The sequence below is a fragment of the Punica granatum genome, chromosome 8 (genome assembly GCF_007655135.1).
Source record: "Punica granatum isolate Tunisia-2019 chromosome 8, ASM765513v2, whole genome shotgun sequence".
NCBI lineage: Eukaryota > Viridiplantae > Streptophyta > Magnoliopsida > Myrtales > Lythraceae > Punica > Punica granatum.
In genome coordinates this window covers 9,551,759-9,577,465 of record NC_045134.1, presented here as the reverse complement: position 1 = coordinate 9,577,465, position 25,707 = coordinate 9,551,759, and the positions used below count along the sequence as shown (strand labels likewise).

Genomic DNA, 25,707 nt, shown 5'->3' with positions numbered 1-25,707 from the left:
CTGATCTGCTGCTTCTGTCTGCTGCTGCCGCACCTCCACTGATCTGCAGCTGTTCTGCTGCTATTTATTCCTCAGCTAGTTTGCTGAAATATTAACCCTAACAAAAATGGGTTCTTGGGCCTATTAAAGCCCGATAAAAGCCCAATACAATTTGAGCCCAACTTCCTCCAAATTGGAGGGATACCCAACAGTAAGTACCCCCCTTCACGATCAGGTGGTCTCCGAGGTCGACACCGCTGGATGATTTGCAGTGGATATTGAATCCCACATCTGCACCATATATGGGGATAACCCTCACGCTTGTCACGAGCGGTCCCCGCTGCGCATCGGCAAAGATGGTCCCTTGATTCCACAACATCAACAAGAATACGAGGATGATGGGGGAAGCATATTTCTGAGACATGCTCATCATATATTGATTATATTGTTTGGACGGTCAGTGTACTGTACGAACGTGCACTCTTTTCTAGGGATGAATTTATATCTATTAAATGGAGTTATAAATGGTAAATATCTCCATATATTATATTAACTTAATTACCCCATTTCAATTTAAATAGAGTTATAAATGGTAAATATATCCATATATTAGACTCTCACTCTATTAAATAGAGTTACAAATGGTAAATATATTCATATATTATATTAAGTTAACTACCCAATTATATTTAAGTACGGGGCTTGCATCTTTCTTCTTAAAGAGCGGAATAATCTATTAAATAGAGTTATAAATGGTAAATATATCCATATATTATATCAACTTAATAACCCCATTTCAATTTAAATAGAGTTATAAATGGTAAATCTATCCATATATTAGGCTCTCACTCTATTAAATAGAGTTACAAATGGTAAATATATTCATATATTATATTAGCTTAATTACCCCATTTATGTTTAAGTAGAGTTATAAATGGTAAATATGTTCATATATTAGACTCTCACTCTATTAAAAAGAGTTATAAATGGTAAACATATTCATATATTATATTAACTTAATTACCCCATTTAAATTTAAAAGGGGTATATAATAGATGAGTTCTAAAGCTACGGGAATGAATTTTGCATTAAAGCCAGTAGGAATAAATTAATTGCAATTGATCAAATCAATTCTTCCAAACGGCAAGTTGGCTAACGGGAGTCAAATTGACCATGCCATTGAAATACATTTGACAAACAAATTAAATGGACAAGTTGTTACTATATTATTAATAATTATCATAGTAAATAAAATTTACACGACATTTAAAACATATCAGAGCAATAACTTTTCTATTCCACGAATCCAAGGATTGTTTCAGTAACATAACAAATCCCCCTACACACATTTTATTTTCATGCCATACCAATGATAATTGGATCTTTCATTCATCTTGTCCAAGGGAAGAATATATCGGCGTTGTCCTCTCCCTCTTTGTATCCTGAAACACCGTCTTTAACATGCATTCATATAACGTGCATGTCTTTCTTCTTAAGTAAGTGAATAATGCATGTCAGACTTGTTTCCTTTGTAAATGATGTAATCGCTGAAAATAAGGAACAATTATATTGTTACATATATAGAATGTATACAAGGGCAGTGCATGTTTAGTATCCCGAATTTTAATTGGGTTTGATAAGGATAGGATGCCAATTTTATTTCCTATTTAGTAGACAATATATTCGAGTTTTTACTTGAAAGTTTAAATTTACAGTTCATTAGGCTGAGCTATTTCCACGACAAAATCTACAATTATTACTAAGTATTTGACTAAAATACCCTCAGTCACATTTTAAGCGAACCGATGAGCTTAGTCTCCTAATTCCTAGATCCTCTCTTCCAACCAATCACTTTTCCCATTTGGCAAGGGGCACCCACCCCAGTGGGGTCACTGGCCCCACCACCCCTTACATTCCGAGTTCGACCGTAATTTTTTTCTTTTTTATTTTCATTTCCAAATATTTTTAATTGGATAGACGGAAATTTGTTCATAATAAAAGTTTAGGATGAAATGGAAAATTTTCAAAATTAAATTTATCTGAAAAGATTAAACCGGATTCATCGGGCCTTGGGAGTGAGTATGGGTCTTTTCCATACTCAGGTTGGCTTTTTTTTTTTCCCTTAATTTAGTTTGTATTGAAAGAGTTAACTTGGCCCATAAAGAAATGAAAGTGGCTTTAGTTGTGGTTAGCCCTGTTCACGAGTGTTCGGTCCAATTTTGGGGAAAGATTTTTGTGATCCAATTAGGTTGGGTTGTGGATCTTAAAATCCATTCCAGAGAATTGAATTCGAAATTAAAAGGAGAACCGACTCTCCACGATTGGCCTTTTTTTGAGGTTGAACCCGAATTCAACAAACACTTGAAAGGAAAACGTCAAATCATACAGGAAAAAAAAAACACTAACGATGTTAACACCTGACTTAATTCTATACTTCAAATCTGATGGGAATGTCGGGATGATGAAAGATCAAAGAAGGATCGCAACGCATGCAGAGTGAGGTAGAGAAATCAGAGCTAGAAATCAAAGAGTAAATGGAAGAGGTGGAAGAAACGGCTTCTGTGAGACAGCAACTAGTCTCAAACTTAAATAACTAAGGCAGATCAACGATTAATGACACTACTCTCAATGTACTAGGTGGAAATTTCACAGGAAAAAAATAGGAGTTTTTACGCTAGATATCTCATGGTTTCATCCATTTCTCAAGTCAATCTCATAGTTTATAAATCATCCAAAAAGGCTAATGGTTTACATTTGGTTTCAAATCTATCTCGACGTTAATTTCTCCGTCAACATTTAATGGCTGCTGACATGGCACGTTTACATTTAACGGCGTTTACGCGGAACGTTAGTGGGCCTATTCTTGTCATGGTGGACCGTTGCCTATGATAGATTTGAGGAAAAAAAATTACAGGACATATTTGAGAAAAAATAAATATCACGTGGTAGATTTGAGAAAAAAATAAAAATCACATAATAGATTTGATTAGTTGATTGAAACCGTGAGAGAGAGAAATAGGGAGAAAGATCACCGGTTGAGTCGATGAGAGAGAGAGAAAAAAGAGGAAGGAAGGAGAAGCAAGAAATATATTAATTCAATCCCTAAAATCTTCCATTTTTCACCCTTTATATAACACCCGAAGAACAAGAAGAAGCTAAGAGATTTGCAGAGATAAAAGAGAAATAAGAATTTGTCATGATATATATAAGCCATGCATAATATCATGAAAAATGGATACAAATATTTGACTTCTACTTAGTATTGGTAATAGATCTGAAAAAGTATATAAAAGTATCAAATTTAGATATTTCTACCCCGTCGAGGTAAAGAGCCATGGCATATATGTTTGCACAGATTCCCTTTTGAGAGAGTTGAAAAAGCACTATCTTATTGAAAGGTTTTGCACAATTGTCATTTTAGTGAGTTGTAAATGCTAGTTTAGACGAGTAGCTTTGTTTTCGCTTCAAAACAATTAGTACTGATTTCAACGATATTGAGTGACGTGGATTAGACAATCCACTGATCGGGGCCAAATGTTTCGAGGAATGAGATAGCCATGAAGCCTTAGGTGGACATTAGGAAGAAACCATCATCTTTATTTATCTTCTATAGTTGATTAGTATGAGTCACGATTTCTCTTTACTGTTGCGAAATTGTTTTGTTGGGAGCTTGAAGAAGCTTTGATTGATATTATATTCTTTTTTTTTATATTGAGCATTCTTAAATCTATCCCATAATTTTTATTTTTATTTTTAAATCTACCCCAAGATTTTTATTTTTTTCTCAAATATATCCCACTAATACTCTACGTAGGAACTGTTAATCTTCAAACATGCCATGTTAGTAACATCATTAATCATTGACTGAGAAATTAACGCCATGATAGATTTGGAATCAAATGTAAACCATGGACAATTCTGGTTAATTTTTAAAGTGTAGAATAAATTTGAAAATTGAGTGAAATCATAGGATTTTTGGCGTAAAAATCTCAAAAAAATATTTGGGTGACACATGCATAATAATTACTCAAATACATACTATTAAATATAATTATTTAGACACACGCATATATGTATATCCATATTTCGTATTGACAAGAATGTCATTTGCTTGAAAGTAATCCCATATATGTATATCCATATTTCATATTGACAAGAATGTCATTTGCTTGAAAGTGGATTACTATATATTTATGCCCTTTCATCTTTGAGTATTGTAATTTACAAAGGTATACGTGGTTCTCGATTTTGATAGGGTGGGTCTCGCTAGCGGGCAGCGGCCACCACCCCTACATCCGAAGTTATCAAGCACCACTAAGGGTGTCGGTGAACCTCATGATTATTCTTTTTTTTTTTCCACTTAACCTGTGTTGGGCTAGGTGGTTTCCAGCGGAGGAGGACCTCGCTAGCTAGCAAACCCCAGCCCCTGGGATAAGGTCGCCAGCAGCTAGCGATCTCATCCCATGGAGTGGGAGTCACCGGCGAAGCTCCCACAGCAAGCAACTACCAAGCCGACAAGGGGTTGGGTTCTTGTCCCTTTTCTTGTTTTTTATTTTTATTTTTAATTTTTTTTGTTTGTAATAACTTTTTATATTTTTTTCTTGTAATTACACATAGACATTTAAATAGACTTGGAAAATGATTTGATACCATTTGAATTAGAAATGTCCGACAAGGAAATGTTATATATGTCAGCACCCCATTTTGGTCTGCCGACTCTAGAGGGGTAAAATCGTCATTTTGTCATCCGTACAAGAGAAGTATTTTCAGCTAATTGCTTGAACATTCACAACTTCTAGAAATATGACAATTTATCATTTTTCATAAAAATACTCTACAAGTCGTCTTCAGATTTCACGTGCATCGACGTCAATTTTTAAAATTCGAGACAAAACTCGAGGTCGAAAAATATTTTTATGTCCAACATTGACCAATGAATTTTTTTTGAATGCAATGATGGTTTCGGATCGTTTTTCTAATATCCAATTGAAAAGACAAGAATTTTAATTTTTACGCAGGTCAAATTTAAATTTTTTAATCTAAAAAAAAGGGGGCCAGAGTCGGTTAGGACTTCTAACCTTTTTTTTTTCCTGTTCCCGCCCATTTCTTCTTCTTCTTCTCTTTCCTCCCCTTTCCTTCCTTTCTCTTTTTTTTTCTTCCTCTGCTCTTCACTGAACAGAACCTACACTTTTTTTTCCTTCTTCTTCCTTCGCCCACTCCTTCTGCAACCTGCCAAAAACAACCACTCCCTGCTCCCTCCTCTTCTTCACGGCAAGAAACGCAACACAGAGGGGCAAAAGAATGATAGACCAGCTCAGTTCTGCTTTTTCTTTTTTCTTTCCTTCTTTAAGCTTGTTCTTCGGCAGGCTGAAAAAAAGAGATTTCAGCTCACACCCACGCCCCTGGAGGGTGACCTTCACGCATCAACATCATCATCACCATCTTCTCCCTTTTCCCTTCAAGCTCGGAGACCTTCCTTTCAGCTCACGAACTCCTCTTGCATGCAAAAAAACCAACTCCCTCAGCTCGACCCCAGGCCGACTCCTCATATGCTCTCACCCTCTCCCGCAACTCTCGATCCACTCCCGTTCTCCCTTACCTCCACACACACACCCTCAGTTTCCCTAGAACTCCTTCAGTACTCTCCCCTCAACTCCCACTCTCTCACGCCACTTCCCCACGACCCTGGCGACCTCTCCAGCCACACTTAGAGGTCACGTGTGACTGCAACATACAACCAGAACTGCCCAGACCGCCTCTCCTTCTTTCTCGATTTCATTTTATTCTCACCGGGGCTGTTGTGCCTTCCGGGTCAGGTTAGGTTCTTGACGTCTTCGAGCCGCTTTCAGCTTTCTCCGGCAACCTTTGGAGAGTCCAAAGCTCCCTCGTCAATTCGGAGAAACAGCCAAGACCATTCGCGCCAGCCCAATACCTCTTCCGGGCATTTCTCCATCTATCGGGTCTGTCCCGACCCGACCAAGTGCCCGACTCGCTCCACAGACCCGACTCCCCTTTCTCCTCGAAACTACATAAATCCCGACTTAGTAGCATTCATAGGGCTTCATTTGGATGGTAATAACGTGAAATGAATGTCCGTGGACCGTGTGAATGAGCGGGATTATTCCAAATTCAGTTTTGTGAACTTTTCAATCTGTTTCAGTTCAACCCCTGCAACATTTTTTACTTTTTCAGATCAGCCCTACACCTTCAGATCCGTTTCAATCAAGTCCTGGGCCATTTTTCAGTATTTTCCGCTTAGTCACTGAACTCTTTAGAGGATTCAGATTAGTCTAAGAAACTTCTCAATCTGTTTCAGTTCAGTCCCTGCAACATTTTTCACTTTTTCAGATCAGCCCTAAACTCTCATATCCGTTTTAATCAAGTCATGGGTCATTTTCAGTATTTTCAGCTTAGCCGCTGACTTTATTGATGAATCTGGATTGATCCCTGGTCTAATTTGACATTTTCAGATTGATCCCTGACCTTTTGAGCTATTTCAAATCAGTCCCTGGTATTTTAGCCAAATTTTTAAATCAGCCCCAGTTCTTTTGAAGTTATTTCAATTCGGTCCTTGGGTAATTTTTAAAGGAATAAAATAATAAGGACTTCTAGCCCGTCCTATTTGAGTCCCGACTGACAATATGCGTGTTCTTTTGATATGTTTTTGTTTTGCTTATTATGCGTATGTAGCATGGCTATGTGTGTTTATGTTTCTCTGTTTCCATGAATTGGCATCGTTTTATCGATTCCGTCAATATTATGTTTGTGTATGTTTACATGCTTGCATGCATTTCTCGTGATCATGGCGGCGCCGGCTTTATAAAATATGTGTTACAATCGTGACTGATATATAATTGCATACAACCGTATTTTTTGTTTAACATTGATCGAGTGATAAATTATGTGTTAAACGCATTAGTTTTAAATCGATGTGCTTGGATTTGGATATCGGTGACTATCTCGGGCCCACGAGGGTCCAAGAGTGTATCGGCCATCATTGACCAGTCATTCTTGACTTTTGGGGACCCGTCTTAGTCTTCGTGTTGCGAATCGCTTCATAAATCCGTAGTATCCAAAGCATAAGACTATAATCATTAAAAGAATTTCACATACGGTGAAAGGGACGTATGACTTGGCTGAATAAATTACCCGGCTTTAAGCAAAATGCATAAATTGATAAATTACCGGTAACCACGTTGATAATTTTAGAACGGGTTCTTCTGTCATGAAATACATAGTCCGACTAACTATGCACTCGGCATGATCAAACACGAGCAAATAGGCAAAAAGTGATAGGTTTTCGATTTTCAAGTGAAAAATATATTCTTGGCATAATCTGTAAAAACCACACTGTCACCATGCAGAACAATCTAAAACAGACCTACACATTTTTAGTTGAATTAGCACCGTACACAAACATGCTCTTTCGTCCATTTAGGCTAGGAGATTGTTGGCCTATTAATCCCGGTTCATAATTGAATTAATTACGTAAACTTGGCATTCAATACACAATTTGTCCATAGTCATCTGTTTTCATTTGCTTTTGTGAAAATAAAAGGGTTAAAATGAGGGGGAAAAAATAAAATGAAAAGAAGAAAAGGTTGCAAATGGCTTTTCGGGTAACAGGACAGTTGGCTTCCTCCCCTTGCAATGGACATGCACTATTCAATGAGAAAATCAAAATTAAAAAATAAATGATGAAAATATAATATCTTGAAATGTGTTCAATTATACAAGAGTTTTGTTTTATAATTTATAGATAGATAGATAGATAGATAGATAGATAGATAGATAGATAGATAGGTAGGTAGATATACAAGAATAAAAAATTCCAAAATAAAAATTTTAGAATTTTCTTTGTATTACGTAAACAAATATTATGAACTAATGCACGCAATGGAATATAGTAGAAAGCTTAGATGTGTTATATCATAGGATCTAGCAATAATTTATTTATATTCAAGTCTACCTTCACACACTATCTTCATTTCATAGCAATGCTAATTGGGTCGACTTCCATTCATCTTGTCCAAGGGAAGTATAAATCGGGGTTGTCCCAATGCTCCGCGAAACCTGCAACACCGTCTGGCCTGACCTTCCACAGGCATATTTTTTCGCACCTGCCGATGAGATCCCTATTCTCGTTGTACATCTCGAAGGAGAGCCCTTTTCCCTCCCGTTCCACAGCGCAATGAAACAGTGTCGTCCCCCATCCACTGGGGCTGAACTTGAAGCTGTACAAGCTCCCCTGCACGACAATGTGGCCCCCGAGGTCATCATCTCTTGATTCACAGTGGATAACAAAGCTCGAGCTATCGGGATAGTCAGGGACTATTTTTATGGTTACTTATGCCGCATCAACAAGGATGCGAGGATGATGGAGTGAGGATATTTTTGAAATATTCTCATATTGATGAAGTATTTGGGCTCAGTCCCACTCCTTACATATGATAACATGCATTTCTTCTTAAAGTAAGTGACTCATATCAGCCTTGTTTCCTTTCTAAATGGTTACAATCTCAGAGAAATAAGGAATATATAAATAAATTTTACGTACATACAAAGATCAGGTTTAGTTGTAACCGAAAAAATGACCATGTTTAGTATATATCCCAAATTTTAATTGGGATTTTTTTAGGTTTGGGATTTGATAAGGATATTAGGATAGGATACTTTTTATTTCATATTTAGTTGACAATATATTAAAGGGTGAGCAAAATATCCTCATTTAATCTTCAAGATTTATATAAATCTGTGAACTAATCTCCTGATTTTTCACTCTTCCAACCAATCTCTTTTTCCTATTTTACTTCACCAATTATGTTCTAAGTTCTCTCTCTTTTAATTATACTCCAGGATCTCATTAATATGATATCTTACAAGAAAATATACAGTAATTAGTTTGTATCTTTGTCAACTTTTCTGTTTTCTTTTTTTTTCTATTCTCATTCTATATTTTTCAATACTTTTCTATTTTTGCCCTTCTATTATTTATTCCGCGACGTATGAGATAGATTCTTGTGGGTGCAATATAAATGACACATCACCAATTTTTATTTTATGCACAAAAAAAACCTAAGCAATATAGAGTTGAAATGAAATCAATAAAAAAATTTAACTAGCTATTAAAATACAATTCATGTTGATTTAGAGATTACAGATTCAATACTTAGTGAAATTACCTATTCCCATGTATTAGTTATTTAGGATTTCTCTTTCATTGTATTAGATCTTATGCCTCGTTTATAACCCAAAATGACTCAAGATTTCTTAGAAATAAAATTTAAAAAAATAAGAGAAGCCAAAAACATTGAAAAAGTAAAATACGAAATAAATAAAATCAAAGAACAAAGAATAAGAACTGGAATCCAAGGGGAAGGCGAAGTGGTAAAGTTGGATTCCTCCATTTCACTGCTACATTTATTTTGTGCTCAGCTCCCAATTAGTGTGTGTATATATATATATATATATATATACACTTCGGTTTCCTTCTAATTTGGTTTGGTCTTATCTTTCAATGAAGCCAATAGCTAATAAGACCATTTCATATAAGATTTTCACTAATAGAAGAGTGTTGGAGTGAAATCTGGTTTTTGTTAGCCTAAATAATTCCACAAGTTGGTTTCAATTTAATTTTCCTTTAACTTGAAAAATTGATTTACCCTGCTACTTGTGTTCATCTTCTTCTTTCTTTGTCCTTTGACTTTTCTTTTTTTGTTGACTTTTTATATTTTAATTTTACAATCAAGTCAAAGGGGGGATGAAAAGAAATGTGGTGAGTTAACCCATAGGAAGCCAACTCTAAATGGAGAATAGCTGATGTGTTACGCCATATGATCTCGTCGCACCTGCTGATGAGATCCCTCTTCTCGCTGTAAATCTCGAACGAGACCCCTTTGCCCTGCCAGTCCACTGCGCAGGGGAACAGCATCGTCCCCCATATGTTGGGGCTGAACCTGAAGCCGTGGAAGCTCCCCCGTGCAATAATGTGGCCCACAAGGTCATCGTCCCTCGATTTGCAATGACCGAAACTCTAGCTGCCAGGATAGCCATGGACTATTGTGACAGTAACCTCTGCTGCATCGGCCACGATGCGGAGGGTTCCCTCATTCCTCATCATCAACAAGCATACGAGGATGATCGAGGAAGCATATTTCTCAAACATGCTCATAATGATTGACTGCTTGGGCTCAGTCTGACTCTTTAATTTGTTGGAGATAAAGTGAAGTCCTTGAAGGTCGGGAAGTAACTTGCAACTTTTGAAAGGTCGGAGGCAAAGCTTTCCTACGTTCAACTGTTTTTAACTCTAAATGTTTGATAAAGAAGATGATGGATATTTTATTTTGTAATTCGCTCTTAGCTAGAAAGCATGGGGTGTAGTATTGGAGTCTAACGATATAAGATTCATACGAAGAAAATTCATACATATTCTCACAAAAACACTTAAGGCACTCGATTTTGTGATGCACTTTGAACGAACATAGATTATTATATGCATATATATTGTTTGTATAATTTGTTGTCCGTATCTTATCTGCTTTTTTTGGTATAGATAAATTCTTTACATAAAAGTATGAATTTTGTTATACTTATCAGCCATTTTAAATCATGTTTCAGTAGATTTAGAAAATAATAGTTTTTAGGAATCAGTAATTATTTTTTAATAATTCTCTTTCAACACTTCTATTTCAACAATAGCACTCCCAAACCAACCCTTAGAAAGGTTGCCCCGCCAGCAACCACCCAGCCTAAGAAAGGATGCATTCTAGTCTCTTTTTTATATTTTACATTTAAAAAATGTTTTGATTTTGTGAATTTCACGTAGACATTTAAATACAGCTGGAAAAAGATTAGATGTTGTTAGTGTCTACGTCATCAACAATTGGTGCCTAGTTATGATTCAGGCCAAATTTATAGGAGCAAACGTTATAAGAAATGAGAAATTTAAAGTGAAATTTATTGGGCGCGATTGACAAAAAAGGTAAATTTTTAGAACCTCGCTATTACGTAAATAAATATTATACACTAATGCACGCAATGGAATATCACAGAAAGCTTAGATGTGTTATATCGTACGATCTAGCAATAATTTATTTATACTCATCTCGGGGTACAGTCTCCAACACGCATACTATCTTCATTATTCCTATAGTAATGATAATTTGGTCTTCCATTCATCATAACAAAGAAGAAGAAGATGATGAACAGGAATCCAACGAGAGGCGAAGTAGTAAGGTTGGATTCCTCCATTTCGCTACTGCTTCAATTTTATCCTCTGCTCCCAATATATATATATATATATATATATACTTTGGCTTCCTCTCCTAGTTTGGTACTTGAGTCTTCTCCTTCGATGAAGCCAACAGCTAATAGGAGAGCGGGCACTGGTCGGTAAAAGGAGAGTGTTGAAGTGAAATTTGGGTTTTATTAGTGAAAATAATTCTACAGGTGGGTTTAAATTTGATTTGAAATTTTGATTTTTCTCATTCTTCATCCATTGATTTTTTCTTTTCTTTGTTAACTTTTTATATTAAAATTTTAACATAAAGTTAAGAGGAGGGATGAAATGAAGGGTCGTAAATTAACCCATAGGAACCCAACTCGGCACATGGAGAATAGCTAATTTATTTATATAAATCTCGAAGTAAAAGTTTCCTTACACACATGCTATCTTTATTTCATTAAAATGATAATTGGGTCTTCCATTTATCTCGTCCAAGGGAAGAACAAATCGGAACTCTCCTTGTGATTCTCTGGGAACCCCACAACGCCGTCCGGCCTGACCTTCCACAAGCAGAGTTTGTCGCACCTGCTGATGAGGTCCCTCTTCTCGTCGTAAATCGCGAACGAGACGCCTCTGCCCTGCCAGTCCAATGCGCAGTGGAACAGCGTCGTACCCCATACGTTGGGGCTGAAGTCGAAGCTGTAAAAGCTCCCTTGCGCGATAGTGTGGCCCCCAAGGTCATCGTCCGCTGATTCGCAGTGGATACCGAAGCTCGAGCTGCCGGGATAGTCAGGCTCTATTCTGACGGTGACCGAATCGGCCTTGACGCAGACAGTTCCTTGGTTCCACAGCAGAAACAAGGAGACGAGGATGAATGAGGAAGCATATTTCTCAAACATGGTCATATTGATTGACTGTTTGGGCTCAGTCCCACTCTTTGTTGGAGATAAATTTCAAGTCCTGGCCATCTGCTTATATATACACACAGGGCTTGCATCTTTCCTTTTAAAGAACGGAATAATCTATTAAATGGAGTTATAAATGGTAAATATCTCCATATATTATATTAACTTAATTACCCCATTTCAATTTAAATAGAGTTATAAATGGTAAATATATGCATATATTAGACTCTCACTCTATTAAATAGAATTACAAATGGTAATATATTCATATATTATATTAAGTTAATTACCCAATTATATTTAAGTACGGGGCTTGCATCTTTCTCCTTGAAGAGCGGAATAATCTATTAAATGGAGTTATAAATGGTAAATATCTCCATATATTATATTAACTTAATTACCCCATTTCAATTTAAATAGAGTTATAAATGGTAAATCCATCCATATAAATTGACCATGCCATTGAAATACATTTGACAAACAAATTAAATGGACAAGTTGTTACTATATTATTAATAATTATCATAGTAATTAAAATTGACACGACATTTATAACATATCAGAGCATTAACTTTTCTATTCCACGAATCCAAGGATTGTTTCAGTAACATATCAAAACAGCTGCCATCTACTGTCAGATGCAAAAGCCAACCGCAAAAAATTTCAAGGGGCTTGATATTCGGCTAGCACCCAGTCGACTAGCCCATACTCAAAAATACTTGGATAGTCGTCCTCAAGTTCAGCCCATTCTCGGCCCTGAACAGGCCATCGATCTTCCTCGTTGTTGGTAGGCCGATGGCCGAATCAAGATTCAAGGCTCAGATTTCTTGGCCCTTCCATATATTTTAAACTTTCAGGTAGGAGTGACAATTCGTATCGTGTCGTATCGTGTTTATACGTATCGTGTCTAAACGAGTTTGTGTCTAAACGAGTTCGTGTCATCGAAGTCATAACCCGTACACGACACGATTATTAAACAGGTCAGATTTTGGAAACCCGTACACGACACGTTTATATCCGTGTCAACCCGTTTAAACACGTTTAAATCCGTTTATCGAAACGTGTCATAATAGGTACACGTATACACGGTACGATTATAACCATTATTTGGACATGTTAACACGACTTGTTTATCTTATCAACCCGGTTACCCGGACACTTAACACGACCTATTTATCCGATTAACTCGTTTACCCAAACACGTTAACACGAAGATTGAGATGGAGGGGAGGGGGATGTAGACGGGGGAAGAGGCGGGACCCGCATTCGAGAGAGGCAGCGACGGCGAGTATAAGATCGAGTCATGAGGCGTATTGGCAGGAGTGGGAGTCGGCGAAGTAGTGGGCTTCGAAGGGGAGAGGGTGAGAGTGGAGTCGGTGGCGAGCTTGGGAGTAGGGAAGGGCGAAATATGAGGCAGATCTGCAGACAATGCGAGGTGCACGGAGAGGAGAGTAATGAGAGCGAAGAAGCATCACTTCATCATTGATGGATGATAAGAAGGAAATCAAATCGCAGATGAAATCTGAAAGAAGGTAGTAGAGGAGTAGAAACAGCAGTGAAAGTTCGGTTGTATAGTATTGAATTGAGTGAAAGAAATGAAAAGAAATTAGGTTAAGGACTTATAACATTAGGATTACATAAACATATTTTGGTAAATCCAAATATATAAACAGATTAACAGGTTACACGATTATAGTAACACGATTAAATATATTTAAATAAACAGGTTTAATCGTGTATAATCAAGTTACACAGATTCAACCCAATAAGACACGCTTATTAACCGTGTTTAAATGGATTAGACCCGTTTAGATCGATTATCAAAATGTCCAATCCAAACCCGTTTTAACTCCGTGTCGTATCTATATCGTGTAAAGTATTGCCAGTTCTACTTCCAGGAATCTTATAACAGCATCTACTCAAAAGGCCCATCGCTGGTGAAGGAAAATGGGGTCATCAGCGATAAATATGATGGCTTTTTTTTCATTTCGAAACGCTTATGTAGTATGATACAAAGTATGGGCCAGAATCGACATAGAGGCCAGAAAGGAATCTCAAAGATCGAGCAAGACTGGAAGAGACCGAATCTGATATCAAGGAACAACAGAGCGTTCTAAGAAAGAGAACATATATAACACTCCCTCTCACACGTCATATTCTGAATGAGGCAGCTGCTACTTCTGATGCTGATGCATAGAAGCAGAAACTTCATTGATTAAATATCGAGTAGCGTTGCGACCCCTACAAACATATCAGAGCATTCTGTTATAATGCAACATACTCGACCAAGAGTCGCTCACCCTTCCCGAACCTTTCTTGGACGGCCACTCTTTTCTTTCCTAGGAAATGTCAGATGGAACACCTCATGATTTTACAAAAACAAACTAGAAACAAAACAGACAATACAATCGGCCTATTAAGGACGGAGAAGGGCTGCCCTTTCAGCGAGCCTGCAGAACCCGACATCGGTACTCTCCCAAAGCCCAGATCGGGAAAATGTTTCTGTAGGCCGCATAAGTGATCATGCAGTTCCGGTTGAATACTCCCATTATTTCCTGATTGAACGGAAACTCAATTAACACTGTCACAGGAAACTTCCTTTGAAAATATGAAATTCTATGTACCGCAGAAGAGGAGGAAGTACATGTATTCACCAAAATGCCACATCCTATGTATGGCAAGTTTGGATGGAACAAATTGTAGCAGAAAAATGGCAAGGGGGAATTGTTATAATCTTACCTCCTGAGGGAAATCCCCATCCTCCATTTGAGCGTTTATCAAGCATCTAGCAGCTCGGTGCAGAGGTCTCGGATCTCTCTCAGCCTAGTCATTGAGATAAAAGTTGCACTAAGAAATCAAACCCGCAGACAAAGTTCATAAGGAGATCGATAAAGAAAGCCTTTCCCATGTCAGTTGGACGGACGTCAGTTAGGTAGTGTTAGGAGTAAAACAACTTATACAAGTTTGAGAACAGTTACAATTACTTCATTCGGTGTAAAGTTTATCACGCACCTGTCCAGCATCGATAAGAGCAAGCATTGCCCACGCAGTATTTACTACATGTGACCTGTTGCCCTCAAGATTTGAATACACCTTCATATTAAAAACATCAAAAGAATCTCCAGTCAAATATTTCCTGAGGTAAATTTACCAGTGACACATTACTTGTAAGTACTTTCATCAAGTTCATGTCCAAAAAATAAAATAAAGCAATGAGTAAATGTGCACATCAACTGAAAGGATAAACAAACTCATCTAGACTATCACCAAAGAGTTCTTCCCATTTTCACTTGAATTTAAGCGCCCGAACTTTCATTCTGTGATATGCTAATGTTACTTCTACTCGATTTTATTAACATGTGAAATGAGTTTCTTAGATGTTCATCTTGTATGTGCACTCAGTTAGTACAAAGAACAAGTTGAGACCTTGTCTTGGCATGAAAGGTAACTCTCTCCCCATCCACCAGAAGCGACCTGTTTGGACAGCAGGAATTCGCAAGCTTTACAGAGAGAAGCACTACTGCCATAGCTCCTTCCAGCAGCCACCAGTCCTTTAATCCCGAACCACGTACCATAGGTGAAGCAAACTCCCCAGGAGCCATACCTGTTTAAATTGTAAGTTTCCTCAAAGCATATTACAATGAATAGCAACAACTATGGAGGAGACTCGGATAAAGGAATCAATCACCGAGATCTTGGTAAAACACAACCAAATACTTTAATGTCATGTCAGGAATGAAATGGCCCATTCAATGTGCCAGAATGGAGAGAATGAGATTCTAGAAAATTGAAAAGTGCCTTGCCAAGCTAAGAATATGGTAATCTCATTATATTTTCTGTTCATTCCTTCATTCCGAACATGGCTTTGAAATGATGAGCAATATCATGGATGAAAACATCCGAGGGACTTGTTAACATTTTTCAATTATTTCCTAAATCTTTTCCTTTTCTATCGAAGCTGGAGAGGTGTGATTTGGAAAGGAAGACGAACCATGAGCCATCTGATTTTTGTATCTTTTCAATGAACTTCGCAGCTCTGTCAATGCAATGCTCTACTTCTTCCCGCCGATGACCAGGATATAGTTTCTTAAATGATGTAAGAGCTTGAATTGCAGCTGATGTGCATTCGACATAACTGAAGAAACATAGCAGTTAATAAATTAGAAGCTTGTTTAAACAACCAACAACACATACTTCAGATCCAGATTGTGCATCTTACGGGTAATCAATAACGATGTCTCCAAAAGTTTCAGCAGGGTTGATATACTGAAAAGGAGATAACGAAAAGCTTCTCAATCAAAGTCCATGACGAAAACTGGAGTATAAGATGCATATTTCACAGAACCATGATTCGTGCATGTAATGCAATGGTATAAAGATAATAGAGCTTTTAGAACTCTGAAGAAGTGAAATAGTTTTGGATGTCAGGAATAGATCACTCCTTATGCCACCTAAAACTGGTAATATAGCATGAAAGCTGAAAAATCGTCCAACAAAACCTGATCTATACAGATGTCATTATGGACATATTATGTGCACCACCAGGAGAAACAGTTACCTCCAACCAACTGTAGGATCTTGTCAACTCATAAGTTGCATAGCCACCATCATTGTTCTGTGGAATGGGACACAAGAAAATTACAGATGAGTATGCAGAGAAAAAGACCTCGTAAATTCAGATACCATTAACAGTGTGGCTAGCATCTAACACAAGGGCTATACTAACACACACATGTATGTACAGACATTATAAAAACCATGAAGACCCTTGTCAGAAAGTAAACAAGCAGCAAAACTTATCAACAAGAGTAGATCTAAGCAACTTTGCTTTTCAAATAACCAGCTTACCTGCAAGGATAGGATCACATTTACAGCATCATATAACCGCTTAGCTTCTAATGGCTCTCCAACTATCTCTGATGGGATTTTCGACAATAACAGCACGGCCTGTAAGAAAAAGAAAGCAGAATATAAACAATATGAACGGAAAAAAAAATGCAGAACTCTTTTGAAATTTCTCTTACTTTCAGTCCTTCTGCTGTGCAGTCAGAAATGGGCCACCCGTGATCAGCAGTCGAGAAAGGCCATGCACCTTTGGAGATATGCCGATACCAAAAATCAAGATCACCTGGGCAGTCATCTAGAACCTTCAAATCAAATAGGAAAATTTGTCAAAATAGGACACTAGTGAGCCGAGAAAACAAAATCCTCTTCGCCAACTGGCAATGAAGAAAACAAGATCACCTGGGAATTTTTTATGAACATGTGTGCCTTTTCTAAAGTTGGACCAAACTCTTCAGTAAGGTTGGTTGCAATAATTGCTTGAGCAGAAAATGCTGTGTCCCAGAGCTGACTTCCATTATAACCCTGCAGAAAACCATAGCCACTTTGGTCAACAAAAAACTAAGGAAAGTGAAGGGGCAGACATACCAAATGCTTATCCGATCGCATGAAACACAAAAAGAATAGAACAAGAGATCCTTAGTTATAACTCATTCAAATAGCACTGAAAGAGTTCCACTAATCAAAAGCGGGAACTAAATTTTTGTTCATTCTCCAGCTTTCCAGAAAAGCAAATTGGAAAAGACAACCTCGTCCAACATATAGAATGTAGACCCCCCATAAAACTGTCCAAAAGTGAATGAGATAAGAGTTGCACCTGATCCTTTACAGACAGATAAATAAAAGGACCTCGCTGATCTGGCTTTTTTGTGCTTTTTTTTTTTAATAGGAACAGATTTTAATGAAAAAACCAACACTCTGAAGTCATCTACCATGTCACACTGCAAGCTTCATGGGCACATGTCCTTGCACAGGCATTTGCGGCTAGATTTAAGCCAACCCGCAAATGCTCGCATCACCTAATAAACATAACTTCACTTTATCTACCATAACGGTCCATCAGCAGCCCTCGTAACCCCAGGGCCCAAAGTGCCCTAGTCAACTTAGAAGTCAGTGATATTCTACCGAAGTCAATAAAAGATGCCACAAGGAAATCAATGCAACTCTTGATGAAATCCAGAAAAAGTCCTGCCAAACCATTACCTGCATTTTCATGCCATCTTCGGCAACCCAGAGATAATCTTTAATCCTTGGGAGATGCAACTTAAAAGCCTCTGAGTTTGGATCTTCCACCCAACAACAAAGCATATTTAGCACCTGAATATCGTAAACATGAGCCAGTTAGTATAATAATAGTAGCACATAATATTCAAAACGGTTGTCATCATCTAGGCTCCAGGAGGACTATTTATGGTCAGTACAGTGTCAAGAGTCAACTAATCATCTTGCCTTTCCTAAATTTGAACTAATGCAGCACATCGTTCATATGATTTCAAAAATCCATTGCAGTTCAAAAGTCCATATCTTTTTCCATATAAGTCATACACTGCCATTTTGACTGTAATCGAACTCAAGAGTTGCTATTGCTCCCATAATTCATCCTTAAAAAAGAGAAATATGAACTCTATGAGTGACAAGGAAAAAATAGTCAGCAGACAAGTACCTTGTTAACTGGACCTATGCAGATATAATGAGTATTTTCATCTTCATAATGTATGTGCTCCATTGCTGTGCGAAGAGCCCTTTCTCTCAATTTTTTCCCTGGCCACCGCAACAAAATGGGCTCTGCGAACCTATGGAGAGTTGCCCAAAGTAGATCTTGCACCAATGGATGAGGATAGTACAAGTCTTCCTGCAAAAATCCATCAATATATCTGATACATTTTGGATGGAGCACAACTGCAACACAGAATGATATCTAGAATTGCACATGTAGCTTAATTGTTAGGTGAGAACTCTGTTAATTAATTTCACCAAAAATTTAGCCACTTACAGGTCAGAGTATTAACCAACCTTTGCGCATAAATTCCGTGCTTCATCCCAATCAATTTCATGATAAGGGACCGTATACAGTTCCTTTCTCAAAGACAAGACTGTCGGGGTGATAGGACCAACAAACCTCTTTCCATATAAGTATGACATTGGCAAATAAACCATCCGGCAGTGGCACCACATCCTTCCTGCAATGCTTTGAAATCAAAATCGTCTCGTCTAGACCAAATTGTATAAAGATGAATTTGTAGATAAGTTGGCAAGTGACTACCAGAAAGAAATAAACCCAAGTTCTTCTTTGATCAGTTTATGAATTTTTTTCTATAAATTCATTTAGCAACAAGCAGGAAACCCCATAATTCGACATTCTATGACCTAAACTTCATGAGAGATGCCATCCAAAAATCAGAAATCTAAATATTGCTTCTCTTGGTCTGCAAAAATACCCAAGAATATAACTTGCGTATCCTAATCTATAACCAGCTCCTACCATTATGCACGTCAAGGATAATGAAGAACTTCCAATGTCAATGCCAGGACATACATATATTGACAACATTTATATCTACATTAGCCCAAACTAATAAAAGACATTAACATACCTGGATGGAATGGAAGCGTGTAAGGAAGAAGCCATATCTCAGGGGGCAGTGGGTTGTTCCCAGACCATTCAAAAGCTCCAAGCACCTGCAGAGGCAGAGCATTTTGACATTAGAATAAAACTCAAAAGTTATCTCAGAGAAAAGAAGAATGAGGGTTAGGATCTAAACTGAAAGCCACATCTTGCCCCATGACGTGATTGCTGTAGCACTGCCATGCTCATGGATCCATTTTCTCCCTCTCGCCATAGCCCCATCTCCATCATCAGGTCCTTCTCCAAGTAACCTAAGTGTGACATAGTTCAAGACAGAGCCAAACATGGTACTTGGCCCCTCGATGTGTAAACCCCACCCACCGTCTTCATTCTGAAATCATAGATCATGTAATTGAATTTCCAACAAAAATCTAAGAAAAAATGATAGTAAAATATAAGATAAAAGGATTCAAAAGAGCACATCAATGCAGATCATAGAATATCTAAAAATTCATTACCTGATGATTGTACAGATAACGCCGCATCTCTTGTTTATGGTGCTCTGATAAGACAGCATTTAGTGCTCCGGTAATAGAAAGGGTTATCATCTGTTCCATGGAAAATAATTAAGCGCCTAGTTTAAGAATTACTCTCGTAATTTGATTCCTCTTAACACTCATGCATAATGTAAAAGTCTTAAATTCCATAGACTTTAAGAGCAGAATCTTGCACATCAGCTCTAGAGAAAATCAATAACTCGGGTAAGTTAAGTCTTTCTGGTTATCACTCAACCTTCGATGAATGAGAATAGAAATGATATGAGTGCTTACCAAGCCAGGCATTAGAAACATAGGACCTCCATAATCCCCAGGCCAATGTCCATCATGTGCCTGGATAGTTGAGTGGAAATCTATAGCTCTTTTTAATGTCTGCGTCACAGTATCCTCTGTCATTTCTTCTGTATCTAGAACCTTAACTTGTGGTAGAACAGTTCTTCCTGAATTCTCTTTTGAAAACTGCATTTAGGGAAGAGGAAATAAACGATCAAAAATTGAAAGCACTGATGAGACACATAAAGACTACACCTACATCATGGTGCATTTCTCACTTATCTATGTGACAAAGATCAAAACAAGATAAATAGCTTGCTAAAGATTTCAGACTACGAGTGATTAACAAAATCAGAGCAAGACCAACAGCTCATTGAAAATATTAAATCACAAGAATTGGAAATGACATTCATCTTTTCCTTAAAAACCATGATACTGTCAAAAAGGTGGATGCTCTACAAGCACTTCATCATAATGATGAAGGAAAAGAGGAACCTTTTACCCTTAGCAGCTCAATGCTATGTAAAGCAAAATTTGGTAAGATCACCTACGGAGGCTTTCAAAAATAGGAGATATTCAGCGGAATCAGCGACCAAATTAATTACCCTGCTTCAAAATGATCATATTCAAATAGGGCACAATCTGACAAAACAATTCCTATAGTAAGTTGACAACTAGAAACGAAAAGGAAAAGAACATCCACCAAAGTAAATGGTAGTCGAAAAGAGACGAAATAGATAATTTTACTGAACATTTAGTCTTATTCATCAAATCAAGGACAAAACTTTGAGTCACTAAAGTAGCAGCGAGATGTCTAAGTTCATGCCAGGGACTCTGCTCACACATACTGTGGCAATGTCACTATCCAATGCCCACCCAGGGAGAGCTTTCCCCACGGAAATATATGTACTCCATATTCAACAGCTTGTCCGTTCCAATTCCATTTCATATTTTTTCTTTATCTAAACAGCAAAGTCATCCTCCGAATTGATTATTCAAAACAAAATTTTAACAGCTTGCGAGCAAAGTTATTCGGTAACCAGTCATTGAATTAGCGCCTACGGGAGAAAAACTCTGAAAGAGCGAATCATATGAATCGAGACAGCCAGAAACGATAAGCTCGATCGCAGGCTCGCTCGGTAATTTACTTCCAGCGGTTAATCAGTCGCGAAAAGCAAACGCTAACATTTCATATCTCTTTCAAAGCTACCGAGCCTACCTGAATCCTCATCAACAAATCGGAGCTGTGCTTCTTCTTGAAACGGTGCATGGAGAAGTTCTCGCGGGCGTTCTCGATCCTCTGGAGCTCCTCAGGAGTTCCGCCATTGGGATCGAACTCCCAAATCTGCCGACCGACGTGGCCGTTCACGCTCCGCAGCCACGGATCAGCTCCTTCGGCGATTTTCAGCCTCCACATCCCTGTCGCTGCTCAAAATCGGAAAATGCAGTTACAATCACACCCCACGTCACTTTCCGGGGAAAGACGAAACAGCACAAACGGAAAGTCGAGATGAACGGAACGGAGGCAGAGGTGCTCCTCCTCTCGTCGCATTGCATTGATCGGGGGCAAAAAAAAAAAAGCCATTCCGGCGGAAGCTCTCACCGGCGTGACAACTTCAATCCGACAGGGAGAGAGAGAGAGGGGAGTGGGAGAGAGATGATCGATGAATCGGTGGCTTATTTGTGGGAGAGAGAGAGTGAGAGAGATTGCTTTAATATTTTTATTTTCAATTTTCAATTTAATTTTGATCAAGAAAAGTTGTGGGGAGAATTTTGAAACGTACACGAGCCAGCAATGAGGTTACAGCTGGCAGATGACCAAATTTTCAAAAGGAATCTACGCCTATATATAATTATAAAAGCCAGATGGCCGTAGGATGTAGATTCACGATTAATGTTGTATTTGATTTTAAAGTAAGATTTTAAAATTAAATTTTAATTTTAAAAAAAATGGTATAAATAGAGTTTACTATTTAATTTTGTATGAGTTATTTATTTTGTTATAAAAAAAAAATGATATAAATAGGACTCACTATTTGACTTTATATGAATTATTTTATTTTAATGTGAATAAAATTAGATTAAAATTATAATTTTAAAATTATATTTGTAAACAAAACAAGTTATAAATGACTTTTTAGTCCGCAACAAAGACATATTCGACTCCATTTATTTTCAACTAGCTACAAGAAAACTGGGGCATCTTTTTTGTTTTTCCAGTAGGATGTGTGTGTGCCCAAGGTTTGAAACTTTTCTATGGGCGACAAAGTTTATTTCCTGATGGCTTTTTTTTTAATCCTCCATGCCTTCCCCTTTTTCCTATTTTTACATAGATCACCACATATCAGATGCATAGGAGCAACATGCTGACAATCGATAATTTGTTGATCCTATTTTATCTAATAAATCGGCCGTGTCAGCACTCTATTTTTGGTTCACTAACTCTTGGGGAGAACAATAACAGTAATTCTGACCACGACCCCAATCTCGACTAAAGACAGCCAGGCAAAGCCTGGGTTGCTATTCACAACCGGATTAACATGGTCAACCAGACAATCCCTAGGCATGACGACAGAGTAGACCTCAAGGTTTCCACCTTGAGCATAGAGGGTAACCGGAGAGACCAAACAAGCATCCGATCTCGGGTTAACAGAAATCAGCTCTTGTAGCGCTATTCAACATCGGCTTACCAGGCCATTAGAAGGTATCGAATATGGGATTCTAAACATCCCCGTGGAGTTGATCCCAAATAGTAAGACGCGAATTATTAATATTTGAACCGTAAGTATTGGGGGAAGAGGAACCCACATCTCTGTATTATTTTCTTCGGTGAGTACGACTACCTTCATGAACCCCAGAGCCAAGTTTGGTATTTTTTTTATCAAGATTTGATGAATCGGGAATATTTCAATGCAAAAATCACATCAATAGTCCATTCGAGTAAAGAGATAAAATTCGTGGGAGCTGGGGTGTCCAAACAATGAATATAGCAGCTCAGCATGGGATTCAATGGATCATATCATGATCAATCTTGAACCTAAAAGGGTGTTTCCTGGAAATTGAGTTAGGTTTGATTTGAGAGGTCACTCGTCTCAAGATTCAACACGAAAAAAGAGTTATGAATTTTTTAGCATACCATCCACGAAACTGTTAAATCGAGACAAATTCTGCCAATCGAGGGAGAAAATTCATAAAAAAAATTCAGTTCTTCGTATTTTCAAGCATGATCAACGTCACTGAAGATTCATAAATAAATAAATAAATAAATAAGATATGTTTTAGACTAGATTAGTACAAAATTGAAGATTTTCTCACAAATCAGAACCAAATTTCTCAGTTTTGGCTAGCTATTGAAGAAAAATTATTTCGGGTACTTCCTGAGGTCGAACAATCTTCAAATTTTACGAGGATATGCCTAACTCGTGTAAGGATCAAGGAAATATATCCGATAGACCGAAACGTTCATAAGTAGTTCATAAAAATTTCAAATGCTCATGTCATCTCCATGAGTTGCTAGTCACAGCTCTCTTCCTTCTGCTTCAGCTGAACAAGATCGAATACAAGCCACCCTTTCCCCTCTTCCTCTTCTTCCCCACGCCATCTTCTTTCTCCTAGCAGCAGCAGACCATCGCCATCGCACCACCCTTCCATCCTTGCTTTTCCTTTTTTCATTTATGGTTAGGAAAGAAAGATTGCAAGCCACCTCCCTGTTCGTTCCCATCAACAGCTCATCACATCTGTTGTCACTTCTTCGTCTGCCCTTCCTCTTCTTCCACGCAAACTTCACTTCAAGGGCAGCTTCTCCAGATTTCTCTCTAGCTCCTTCACGCACTCCAGCTCTCTTTCTCTTCTTATCCCTTTTGTCGGGTCTGCAAAAAAAAAAAAAAAAAGGAGAGCAGACCAGACTTGCTTGGACCGCTTCATTGAGTCTCCCCCGGGCTCCATGGTGCTGCTCACGGTTGTCCCGAGCTGCTGAACTATTGTGCTGCCTTTCTCCCAAGCTTCTTCACTCTTTCTTCTTCCCTTGGTACCATAGTCGCACCTACCTGAGCTCCCCTCGAGCTGCTACTGTTTTGCCCCCGAACTCCCTGAGCTTGTCACTGCTGACTTGCTGAGCTGCTGGTGCCCGCTACTGCCTTCCCCAAGCTTCCCCTGTGAAGCCTTTGCAGCTCTCCCTTCCTCCTCTGTGTTAAATACTGGGCCAACCTAAGCCCCATTTTTCACAACATTAGATAGGTTGAGCCCACTCATTTATTATTCATAAATTTTGGATGAATCAATTATTTTTGGATTAATCACATTTTATAAATCCTAGTATGAATTTTTTTTTACCTAAAAATAGAAAAATTATCAATTTGATATAAATATTAGAACAACTTCCATTTTTTCGATCGGTGAGCCTCAATGTCAACTACTGTCTACCCAATCAGGGTTGGACATGACAACAAAGGTCACCGACGACTCCAACTAGGGGATGATCGCCGACGATGAGACTTCCACCACTAATCCGTTTCATTCTTTCCTCGATTTTACTTTTTCTTTTTTCAAATTCGGGCAATGAGGGCGGGGCCCACTGCCGCCCATATAAGGTCGCCGGTGACCTCGGCCACCTCAACCGGAGGGTGTAGCCATAGATCACTGATGCGGCCTACAGAGACCTTTTTTTCCGATCTGGGCCTTGGGAGAGTACTGAACAGGCAGCCCTTCCTTATCCTTATTTGGCCGACTGTATCGTCGGTTTTGTTCCTCCTAATTTGTATTCGTAAAATCACGAGGTGCTCCATCTGACAGTTCCTAGGGAAGAAAAGAGTGGCCGTGCCCAGGAAAGGTTCGGGAAGCGTAACCTACTCTTGTTTGCAGACTATGTTGCATTATGATTCGGTGCTCTGATATGTTTGTAGGGGTCGCAGCACTACTCGACATTTTATCAGTGAAGTTTCGGCTTCTATGCATCAGCACTAGAAGTAGCAGCCACCGTATTCAGAATGTGACCTGTGAAAATCAATGTTTCTTTTTGTAGAGCACTGTCAATTGTTCGTATTCCTTGATATCATGTTCGGTCTCGGCTCGACTTTTGAGCTTCCTTGCTGGCCTCTTTGTCAACTTCCAGTGGTCCCAAACTTACAGAATTATACTCCTTAAGCTTTTCGAAATGAAAAGGTAAAGGGTGGATGAAAATAGTTGCCCATTTCCCTTCACCACCCAAGAGACGTTTGAGTTGAGGCTGTTCCTCTTTCAAGATTACTGAAAGCTGTTTCGTTGTAATCTTATGGATTTTACTGCAAAGAATTTTACATTGTTTGAAGTTCGAACATAAGATGAATCTCCACCATCACGTTTTCGGGTTAAAATTTCATCGTT

The 25,707-nt window shown here is 38.2% G+C and overlaps 3 protein-coding genes across 4 annotated transcripts; all 3 read right to left on the bottom strand.

Annotated features, from left to right (window-relative positions):
• Window positions 1-7,999: 7,999 nt before the first annotated feature.
• Window positions 8,000-9,910, bottom strand: LOC116188702 (S-protein homolog 2-like). The gene is made up of 2 exons (XM_031518187.1): window positions 9,828-9,910; window positions 8,000-8,291 (listed from the first exon to the last, which is right to left on the bottom strand). Exons 1-2 carry the CDS (start codon window positions 9,908-9,910, stop codon window positions 8,000-8,002), a joined length of 375 nt encoding a protein of 124 aa, XP_031374047.1.
• A 1,685-nt stretch (window positions 9,911-11,595) lies between these two features.
• LOC116189108 (self-incompatibility protein S1-like) lies at window positions 11,596-12,162 on the bottom strand. Its single transcript, XM_031518640.1, has one exon. It carries the CDS (start codon window positions 12,106-12,108, stop codon window positions 11,686-11,688), a length of 423 nt encoding a protein of 140 aa, XP_031374500.1. The 5' UTR covers window positions 12,109-12,162; the 3' UTR covers window positions 11,596-11,685.
• A 2,034-nt stretch (window positions 12,163-14,196) lies between these two features.
• LOC116188247 (cycloartenol Synthase) lies at window positions 14,197-22,104 on the bottom strand. Of its 2 annotated transcripts, none has more exons than XM_031517470.1 (19): window positions 21,950-22,104; window positions 21,566-21,771; window positions 20,347-20,532; window positions 20,035-20,124; window positions 19,713-19,907; window positions 19,545-19,629; window positions 18,964-19,130; window positions 18,614-18,802; window positions 18,154-18,267; window positions 17,353-17,475; window positions 17,133-17,255; window positions 16,957-17,055; window positions 16,667-16,723; window positions 16,328-16,374; window positions 16,100-16,243; window positions 15,535-15,712; window positions 15,121-15,201; window positions 14,848-14,931; window positions 14,197-14,663 (listed from the first exon to the last, which is right to left on the bottom strand). In XM_031517470.1, the coding sequence occupies exons 2-19, from the start codon at window positions 21,761-21,763 to the stop codon at window positions 14,550-14,552; spliced, it is 2,274 nt and encodes a 757-aa protein (XP_031373330.1). In that variant the 5' UTR covers window positions 21,764-21,771; window positions 21,950-22,104; the 3' UTR covers window positions 14,197-14,549. The 2 variants fall into 2 exon arrangements, with proteins under 2 accessions (XP_031373330.1, XP_031373332.1); XM_031517472.1 differs by having other exon boundaries at window positions 21,566-21,765; window positions 21,950-22,060.
• Between the last annotated feature and the right edge of the window lie 3,603 nt (window positions 22,105-25,707).